The following is an 11,057-nucleotide window of genomic DNA, read 5'->3' as shown; positions in this document are numbered from 1 at the left end:
TATATATATTAAATTATTAATAACATTTTATCATAAGAAGTAACACTTTATTATATGTTTTTTACATTTAAAAAAATTGAAAAACCGACTGGACCTAAAATCGGTAAAATCGGAGGTACCGATTTAGGAGAGTAATCGGGGCGTAATCGGTTTTGAAAACTACAAAACCGGTACATACCGGTTCGATCCTAGATTTTGTCCAAAATCAGACCGGACCGAACTGGACCGGTTACACCCCTACCAAAAACAAAGGGCTATCTACCTATTTGTTGTATTTTGGTTTGATAAGTGTGGTTAGTTTATCATTGATGACTTGGTAATACCGGCTGAGGTTTGATATGAGAGAGAGACTAATGGAAAGAGAGAGGAGAGCTTAGGGGTAGAAAGGGAAAGAGAAAGAAAAGGCTTCTTGAGAGAGATCGGAAAGTTGAGAAATAATTTCCTCAGATTTGTTCTAGTGTAAATAACATAGATTTCCTATATATGTGTCCAATTTTTATTGGACGGTGTAAAATAGAACTACACACCTGTCTGGTTTGAAGTTTTTCTCTTGTATGATGTATTTAAGTAAATTTATATATTAATCACTAGTAATCAATAATTTAAGAGCTTTGCTACTCATGCATCATATCCACACATCACACATCATATTTATTTTTTAAAATTTTATTTTATTTTATTCTTCTTAAATTAATTGAGTTCTTTTACTCATCATTCATATACTAAATATTTAGTAAGAGAAAAATATAAAAAAATAAAAAATTTATGTATGATGCATGAGTAGCAAACCTTTTCTCATAATTTAAAATGAGAAATGATTTGTACAAGCTTGATCAATAGATAAGTTATGTACAAACCTTTTATAAAAAAATAGATTCCATATTAAAAAAGTACAAAAAAAACATATATATATATATATATATATGTTCTTTTTTTAGTAAGGTCCGTTGTTATAGACTTGTGAATAACGTTTCTATAATTTAGAGTTTCTACCTGGCATTACTCAACAAATATCGGAATAAGTGATCGCCATATGCAGCAATGCTAGTGATTTTTGTAAACAACGTCGACGTTTAATTTGATTCGCCACGAACGAGATGAACTTCAAATTCCAATATATTATAATAATATTACTGGGTTTAGAGCTAAATAATTAGATTTAATTAATTGGATGGAATAAAAGTAAATTATAAATAGATAATAGGAGTGAAGCTGCAGCCACCTTAATTATCGCAAAATGAGCTGCATGTAATTTGATTAGTTGAGTCGCGAGAGCACCATGCATATAATATATTGCTGTACGGCCCCATTCCCAAGCGTCGTCGTTGTTCGCATTAATGGACACATACTTTTGGAAATTTAGCAGTAAATCAAACGAACACATGATATTTAAAATGATGGAAGAAACTTAATCGTCAATGGTGGTTTTGATTTTTCGTTAATGTCTATATTTCTCTTCCAGAAGGAACTAATTTCTTTCTATTTAAGCTAGCAACGACACTACTCCCTCTCCTTATACACGGCTTCCGCAGGTAAAACCCCACCGACTTTTCGAGAAAGCAAAACCTCTCAGCAATGGACTCTCCTCCTCCTCCTCCTCAACCTTCCGACCGGTACCGGAATTGGCTGGATCTTCCCTTTGACGTGACACCGTCGATACTCCGAAGACTCAACGTCGTCGAGATCCTGACCAGCGCCCAAATGGTGTGCTTGCACTGGTGTAAAGTCTGCAAGGACGCCTCCATGTGGCGCACCGTCAACATGGGCCACTTCGGGGACTCATGGAGGTACGGGCTCTACGACCTCAGGAAGATCTGCCGCCGCGCAGTCGATCTCAGTTGCGGCCAGTTGGTGAGGATCGAAGTCGGCTGCTTTTGTGACAACAATCTTCTCAAGTATATTACTGAACGGTATTATTATTGTTATTTGTTTTTTATCAATTTCATTATGTGTTATAATTCGTATGTTATTTTCTGATATTGTTATTTGGGATTGATTTGAAAATCCAAGGTTTGAATTAATTGGGAATGAATTATATTTTCGAGGGATGCTACTAATAATCTCATACTACACACTTTATATAATTTAAATTTTTTATTTTATTTTATTTTTATTAAACTAATTGCGTTGTTCTTCATGTATCAATACTTTGTTGGAAAAAGATATGCGTATCCAATATAATTCTTTCATTGAGACTTTACTCTCTTATACAATTCGCAATCTATATATATTGTGGTTTTGGCTCATTTATTTTGCCTTTTTATTATTTTTTTTAACAGTTCAAGGGAGCTCAGATCCTTTAAATTATCTATAAGCTACCGGTGCTCCAGTATTTCAGATGAAGGATGGTGTGAGGACGTTGCTGCAAATATTCCATTATTGGAGCAGCTTGAACTTTAACTCTGTACTCCTTGGACTACTTATAACAGTGAAAAGTTTGTGGAAGCTGTGGGCCGCAGTTGTCCCCATTCGAAATCACTCACATTGAGAAGGTTGAATGGGATGATCTTTTCAAAGAGAGTAATCTTTTGGCAGTAGCTATTGCAGAGAACATGCCTGGATTACTCAGCCTCCTACTTAATGGGAATAGGCTGACTGATGATGGCGTGCAGGCCATTCTTGAAGGTTGTCCTCGCCTTCAATCACTGCAAATTCAGCATTGTCGCTGTCAAGGATACGTTACCTTAATACTCGGCTTGATATATTGCCCTTAATCTTAGGAGATTACTTTGTACGGATCAATTCTTTCCATTTCTATTGTAATGAGTCTTTATAACTTTGATTTGTAATTATTCTAATTGACAATATATATAGATAAAATATCAGTGTTTTTAATTTCATACCGTACCAGCCAGTACAGCCAAAATTTTTCGTACCGGCCCAATGGTCGGTATAGGTATCCTAGATGTTTCGTAACAGCTTATTTTTCGACCTTTAATTTTTTTTTTTTCCATTTTTTTAAACTACAAACTTATTTTTTATCCTCCAATTCAGATTAGACTATTTATAATTCATATATATATGTATTTATATATAATTTATTCATATATAAACTATTATTCACTACAAGAAAATTGGGCTTTTCCAGCGCTAAAATTCACCGCAAATGATGCACATAATCGCTACTGTAGTTCAAATGCGGCGATTTATCAATCGCCGCAGCATCGCCACAATCCTAAAGCCATTTTCGCTCAATCTCGGCGATTTTCAAAAATCGCCGTAACTGACACCATTTCGGCGACTCATTGTCGCCGCAAATGATGTAAAAATTTCGCCAGGAAAAATGTTCCAGGCAACAACATAATCGCCGCGAAAAGATTATTGCGACGAAAGTTGCCGTCGCAAACGCCAAATTAGTCGCCGCAAAACTAGTTATTCTTGGCAGCGATATCACTCTGTCGCCGCAATCTTAAGTATTTGCGGCGAAATGTTTTGCCGCAAATGTTTACGTGTTCATGCATGTGCACTTTCTCGGCGCTTAATGTTCGCCGCAAATGCTTTTTTTTTTTTTTTTTCGCGCTTCACCCAGACGTTTGTTGGATATGGAAACTCACACTTACAGTTTATGTAATTAACACTATTTGCCTTATTATTTCAAGTCAGTCAAACAATATTACTTAAAACATCAATTTTTATTAATATTGTTTGACTGACCTGAAATAATAAGCTAATTATAGTTAACCACATAAACTGCACTTAATGTTGACTTCTAAAATAATATTGTCATATTAAACCCATGCCTTATGATATTAAATAGTTAGAAACAGGAAACATAAAGGAAAATATTGAACTTTCATTATATAAGCCTTGGGAACATGTAGGAACCTAATTTCCAAATCTTTGAGCACTATTTCCATCTAAGATAATAAATTAATGACATTCAATTCATCCATTCAGGTGGGGAATTCACATTAATGTAGTTATGGGCTATACACTGGGGTGGACCATTCGGAACCCAAAACCCATGCATTAACTACTAAATATTGAGAATACATTGTTCAAATATGTCAACTGTTCAAATGGGACCTGGGCATGAGGTGTGGGCAGAATCATGGCTTACAAGATTGCTTCAAACGAGTTATACTTGGCGGCCACAAGCTTTGATATTTCCATCTCAACAAACACCAATCTGACAAGTGGAAATAAAATGCATCAATACACACCATTATAACAGTTATATATAAAGGACTAGTTATAAATAACAAAACATTCTATTTGGGCTTATTTAACAAAACTTCCTAATTTTCTGGGGTGCTATCACTAAATGCATGATCTGTTTTCAAAATAAGAGAGCTTCCCAGCGCTAAAATCAGTAATATCTCCCTGTACGTACTTTGTCTTTTCAAGGCCATGGGAGTGCAGTTGATTGGTGGAGTTGATTGGTGGACTTTGGGGGGTGTTCTTGTACGAAATGTTGTATCGCAGAACACCTTTCAAAGGTGAAAACAATGAGAAAACTCTCATCAACATCCTTAAACTGCCACTGACCTTTCCAAAAATTGGTATTAGTAGCAGTAAAGAATTTGAAGAGATGGTGAAAGTTCAAGACCTCATATGTAAGGTCTTGGTGAAGAATCCCAACAAGAGAATTGGAAGCTTAAAGGGTTCTGTTGAGATCAAGAGGCATGAGTTCTTCAAGGGTGTGAATTGGGCTTTGATTAGGTCAGTTAGACCACCTGAGGTCCCTAGAGATTTACATGACAAGATGATCATCAGGAGTAGATCAGGTTTGTTACCAAAGTTAAGCAAGAAAGAGAGGGATGAACCATATCAGATCCCTCATCATTTTGATTACTTCTAATTTTAGATGTAAATAAAAATAGGTAAAGCAGATCCCTCATCAACTTGAGCACAAGCTTTATTATCATGTCTCATCTCTGATCCCTCTCTATGTATATGTCACTAAGAATATATGTCTCTATGTATATGTATATGTCATTTAAGAATATAAATCTACTTTAGCACAAGCTTTATTATTACCTGAAACCAACCCATGCGATTAGCTTTAGCATTTTCTGGAAAGAACTGCAAGCATAGTATCAATATTAGAAGGCAATATAATAGCCACACTGTAAGCATGAGAATTAAGCCAAGGAAACTATGGTGGCAACAAAAATTACATTATGTTGTAAGCATGAGAACTAAGGCAGAATGATGAAGTCCAAGAGGGAGTGCCAACGAGATCCTTGGATTGAATAAAATATGTGGACCCTGGCCTAGCAACGTTGAGTGGATCAAAATAAATGTTTTTTAGAAGGGGTGGAAGACTGAAAATCTGAGTTTGAGATATCTGGCACATCATGAGTTTGGAAGACTCAAAATAAGTAACTCTCTTTAGATTCAAAGTCAAATAGTTTACTTTCCTCTCTGTTTCATTTACCTGGGTTTCCAAGGTTGCATTCTCCTTATTTTGCATTCACCATCACATGCATAAGCCTTACCAACCTACTCTGCATCTAAAGTCCCTTCTTTTATGAAATTATAGAGACCTGCCGTATGAAAGTCCCTTAAATTTACAACGTGACTTCATTATGCATAAGAACAAAACTGTAGTCAATAATGTGCACTTATGTAGTAACAAGCTAAGCAGATCTAGCAGCCTCTGAGTATAGAAGAATAGTACTTGCTAATTTCATTAAAATTGGACATGTGACTTCATAATGCTTAAGAATGATGATATCCAAAACTGTAGTCAACAATGCGTTCGTATGTAGTGACAAATAAATGGCATCCACACATGGATTGTACTACCTCACGTCTACATTTGGACGACAAAAAAGAAAACTTTCAATATAGAAAACAAAGAATTTATATGATCTAGATGAGTCTTTCATAAATTCAATGGGCCTAGAGAAACAAGACTAATTTATGACATGCCAAAGGTGCTGAAATAAAATTCAACAACAACCTAAATCACCAATTTAAGAATTCCCAAACTATGGTTCTGTCAACAGCCAGATAATTTCAGTACCTCTTGTAGAAAATTCGCAAAACTGAGAAGAAGTGCCCAATATGACTCTTCTAAAGCCCTGCAGATAAATAAATCAACTTAAATAAGTTTCGAACGCGCCAAACCTGGAAACTGTAAAAGAGGCAAATAAAGAGAAACAATTCTATCAAAACCTTAAACACAGAGTACCTTAAACACAGAGTACAACAAAAGCATATATTTTTTCCAATGACCAAAAACACAGGGAAAAACAAAAGAAATGCTCATATATGAAAATTCCCATTTTATTTCAAAAGAAAAAAAAGCCCGAAAGAGGCTAAAACTGAACATGTTACATTTTTTTTTTTGCCTCTTAGAAACAAGCTACCAAACTCCATTCGGTCAAACAGTTGCAATCGGCTCCTTTGCACGAGGACCATTATCTTCAATGGTCCCAAACCTTAAGATTCCAATCTCTCCAAACTTCCATTTCTTAAAAGTGTGCACACTTGGTCGGTGATCCAATAGAGTGTAAGAAACAGAGTCCCCGAATAAACATCGAATGAAAAAAGGCTCTAAAAAATGGTATGCAAATGGGTGAAGAGAGTGACCTCCGAAATATGTAGATAGTGTCTGAAAATGGAAGCATTCCGAAAAAGCCTCGCCATAGACTGTTCAGACACCCAAACAAATATAGATCATTTCAACATCTATTACACAAACAACCCAAGAGAAGCAATACAGACCCTAATGATAGGCATTTGACCACCAAGAGAAAGGCATTGCCCACGGTCGCCTCGGCCAGCTTCTCCTACAGGTGCCTCGCCTCGCCAGCGAAAACGATGGGAGGGAAGGCCTCGATGGTCTGGAGCACCGAGTCCAAATCCTTCTGGTCAGGGTACTCCGGGAGCTGCAGCGCAGTCTTGGACTTCCAGGTCTCCACCGTCCATTTCAAATTCGATGCCGCGACGGGCGGCGTAGACTGCTTGGTCGAGGGCTCTGCAGCATGGACAGCCGAGATGCGAGTGATCAGGGGCTTGGCGTCGTACGCTTTGGCGGAAGTGGGAACTAGAGAGTAAGTGGGTTGGTGATGGGGGTGAGAAGGAGGGGGTGGCCGTCGAGGTGAGGTCGCGGCGGCCTGCTGGGGCCGTTGGCGACGGGCTGTGCGCGGTGGGGGGTTGAGGGAGAAGAGGGACTGTGGAGAGAAAGGGGGAAGGGGGAGAGATGGCTGGAGGGAACGAAATGAGAAAACCTAACGCGGGGGATTTGATTTAATGAGCTGATTCGGCGATTTTGACGCGCCGCTAATAAGTTCAAATGGGAGCATGTGTTTTTACAGCGACAATTTTCGCCGTAAATAGTAAATACTGCGGCGATTTTCTTTAATCGACGGAAAATTAATGCCGCTATAGTTAATAATTTTATTGCGGCGATAAAATTGCCGCAAAAACTATAAATGTCGCCGCAAAAATAAATTATACATTTTTCCTCGGTGATTTCCCAACTTCGCAACGAAAATTAAGCGGCGACTTGAAAATCGTCGGAAATAACCTCTATTTGCAGCGAATTTTTTTGTGATGATTTTAAAATCGCTGCAAAAGGCCTGATTTCTTGTAGTGATTTGGGAATATAATTTATATATATTTATATATATAATTTATTTATATATCGACTATCCCGAAACAGTACATGAAATGATACCGGTATCGAAATATTTCGTTCCAGTACCTTGACCGGTACGCCATCCAGTACGGTATTCAAAACATTGCAAAATACTCCCCACGATTGATGTGGTGACTTTGCTCAAACATTCACATGGTATCAGCAGCCCTTTCGGATTAATCTCCATCCATCCCTCTTGCTTCAATGGCTGCCAAAAACACCTCACCCGCCCTTCTCCCTTTCTACACCATCATTCACATGGTGACCATAAAACTATCATCTTCCAATTATCTCCTATGGAAGAGCCAGCTTCTTCCTCTCCTTGAAAGCCAAGAACTACTCAGACACGTGGATGGAACTCTTGCACCTCCTCCACGATTTGACCATGTTAGCTCTCAGACGCTAAGCATCAAACACTTGGAGTGGAAGAATACTGACCAGCGTCTCTTGAGCCTCTTGCTCTCCTCTCTCATGGAGGAAGCCATGTCCGAGGTTATGGGCCTCTCCACCTCACGAGAGGTCTGGTTAGCCCTCGAAAACACCTTCAGTCACAGATCAAAAGCCAAAGAAATTCATCTCAAGGACTATTTACAGTTGATGAAACGTGGGACATGAAAGGTAACTTAATATGCAAGGGCGTTCAAGGCTCTTTGCGATCAATTCCATGCCATCGGAAGACCCGTATGTCTCCCATATATAATTCCATCGATCCGGAAAATCGGCTATTTCAAAACAAAAAAAAAAATGTCGAACATGTGTAAAAGCACGACATTGCCATCCAAACCACATGCTAAAAGCACTCTCAATAGATTAGTTAAAGTTAAAGTATATATTTTATGAATATAAGATGAATTTAATTTTTAGCTATTTCATTCATATAAATCTTTACATTGAAATAATTATTTTTTTATTATATAACAATAAAATAATATAAAATAAATTTGATTTTAGATATTCACATTAAATTTTCACATTGGATTATCTATTTATTCATTATATAGTAATGAGTAATTAATAATTAAAAAAATATTTAAAATGTTTAATTATTAATTTATTTTTTTTATCATATTTTACTAATTTCTATCATTTCCATTCAACTATATTTTTTTTATCAAATTTGGACAAAGTATCCATGAACCCGTACAGTTGAAGAGAGCATCTATTCAACAAACATTTCTAAAAGCTAGACATGTTAGTTTACTCGAGAGATAAATAATTCATAAAATAAGAATTTGGCCTATGAACAGGAACATTCAAATTTGGAAATTATTTTAAATGTAATTATAGCTAAATTCTCATTATTTATAACTTGACTAATCTATTGTAATTTTTTTTTTTCTCTTTAATAGTTAAATATCCAATAAATTTAACTTTAATTAATCCATCTTAAAAAGAAAAAGGTATCAAATAGTTTGTGTTTTGAGTTCTATGAAAGGACACTGCAACATGATACACCCACCGCCATTTTCCCTTTTCTTTTACTTTGCTTTTATTTTATGCATTGTTTTAGTTCGTTTTAATATTTAAAGAAAAAATTCACAATATCATTAAAATGGTTTTTACTTAACCATTAAAAAAAAAAAAAAAAGGAAAACTCATCCTTGAGACTCAAAGTATTTTTATTTACAAAAGATATTACTACACCCACCAAAGATGTAGCACGAGAGAAGTCACAACAATATCATTTTCCATTTTTTTTTTTTTTTTGGGTGGTATGATGTTTTCACTTTAGATATTTTGTCGTGTTTCTGTTTTCACTAAATGCGAACACGAAAACAGTAAAAGCAAAAACCTCCAATAAAAGATGTCTCGATGGTGCATCGAGATTTTGTCAAAATAAATTAATGAATTGATCATATAATTTTACGTAATAAGTTATATTTATTTTATATTAAAAATAATTTACAATCCAATACATCAAATCAAACTACATCAATATATAAATTTATTTTTTATAAATTTCCTTTTATGATTAAAGAATTCTTTCTCAAGTTGTTCGTAGTATTTCGGTTGTGGTCCATAATTACAACTTTTTAATAAATAACAATAAGGTCCCGTTTGAATATAAAATTAGTTTCATCTCATCTCATCTTATCATTATAATTTTTTTAAATTTTCACATAAAATGTAACAAACAATTAAATTTTTTCAAATTCCAAAGTAATAATAATATTAAAAAGTAATATTCTAACAGTAAATTATTTAATTTTTAACTTTCATTTAAAATTATCTCATCTCATCTCACTATCTAAACAAAACCTAAATCCCGTAGCGCAATCCCTCTTTTAACTTTGCTAAGAAAGAAGGGCAAGTACCTTTGATCCATTACTCTTTCTTTTTTCTATTTTTTTGTCTATTACTTTCTCTTTTTTTTTTTTCCTTTTAAACTACCGCATTAATGAAAGCATTTGTTAGCTAGTGCACTCCAAGGAGACTCCTTGTGCCTCTACTTTCAGTTTAGTGCAATTTGCTCATAAAAAAATATATTTTATGATCATGTAATCAATTTCACTGTATTAATATATTTTAGCTAAAAATAGTATTTTGTTTTTATAGACCATAACCTTAATATATATTGGCATATCACGTCATCACATAGGAAAAGCACACGTGTTATTAACGATTCAGTTTAAGTTTAGGTATACGTTATTGGATTAATTAATGATGCGATGATAGAAACAAAATAGTACTTGATCAATACGGCATATAATTGGGGGACTGACCTTTAACTTATCTATTGATGATCTGGCATGCGTACTCGTCGTTGAAAATCAAGGTGAATGTATTAAAAAAAAAATATTTTAATCACAAAGAAATTATATAAAAAAAAAATCTACAAATTGATATAGTTTGTTGCAATACGTCAGATTATAAAATTTTTTTTGTTGAAAATAAATCTAACGAATCACGTAAAACCACGTCAATTTATGAATTTATTTTTGTGTAATCTCTTTATGTCTGTAGCAGTTCTCATTACAAAAATTCTCTCATCAATTACTATTCACTACTCTATACCCTACATCTTTTAAAAAATATCTCACACCTTATAAAAAAGTTGTAGGTGTAAAGTGTAAGAATAAATAATGGCTGACGAGTAGAATTCATCTCTTCTTAATGATAAAATTAAAGTGCAAAAACTGACAGATTATTTTTTTTTTTTTTTTTATTTTTAACAAAAAAAAACCTCTATCTGAGGGCACCCTTGCACGTCCACCCCTCGTCTATCTGACGGCACCCTTGCAGGTCCACCCCTCAGGGATTGAGAACTGGCCGGGGGTAGCGCGGTAGGGTTGCTTGCCTGTAAGGCTCAATCCACCTATCTAGTACTTCAGGGGGTAAATCAGACTTCGCCCTACTCAAGGTGCTTATGTCCCTCATGGATTGACCAGCTAATTATGCTTATAGCAATAAAAAAGCATCATGTTTTGTTGGGAAGAAGGTGTTTAAGCAATCCAGTATTATAGTC

At 35.2% G+C, this 11,057-nt stretch overlaps 1 protein-coding gene and 1 long non-coding RNA gene across 3 annotated transcripts; one reads left to right on the top strand and one right to left on the bottom strand.

The window, feature by feature from the left end:
- The first annotated feature begins 1,575 nt into the window (after window positions 1-1,575).
- LOC108986900 (putative F-box/LRR-repeat protein 9) lies at window positions 1,576-2,714 on the top strand. The gene is made up of 2 exons (XM_018959701.2): window positions 1,576-1,910; window positions 2,447-2,714. Exons 1-2 carry the CDS (start codon window positions 1,576-1,578, stop codon window positions 2,712-2,714), a joined length of 603 nt encoding a protein of 200 aa, XP_018815246.2.
- Window positions 2,715-4,980: 2,266 nt separating this feature from the next.
- On the bottom strand, window positions 4,981-6,576 carry LOC109003909. 2 transcript variants are annotated; one of them, XR_004801401.1, is made up of 4 exons: window positions 6,541-6,576; window positions 5,972-6,029; window positions 5,381-5,489; window positions 5,231-5,290 (listed from the first exon to the last, which is right to left on the bottom strand). It is a non-coding gene; the product is annotated as an uncharacterized LOC109003909 (long non-coding RNA). The 2 variants fall into 2 exon arrangements; XR_004801402.1 differs by lacking the exons at window positions 5,231-5,290; window positions 5,381-5,489 and adding an exon at window positions 4,981-5,025.
- Between the last annotated feature and the right edge of the window lie 4,481 nt (window positions 6,577-11,057).

Source organism: Juglans regia, chromosome 4 (assembly GCF_001411555.2).
Source record: "Juglans regia cultivar Chandler chromosome 4, Walnut 2.0, whole genome shotgun sequence".
Classification (NCBI taxonomy): domain Eukaryota; kingdom Viridiplantae; phylum Streptophyta; class Magnoliopsida; order Fagales; family Juglandaceae; genus Juglans; species Juglans regia.
This window is presented reverse-complemented; position numbering and strand designations above follow the sequence as displayed.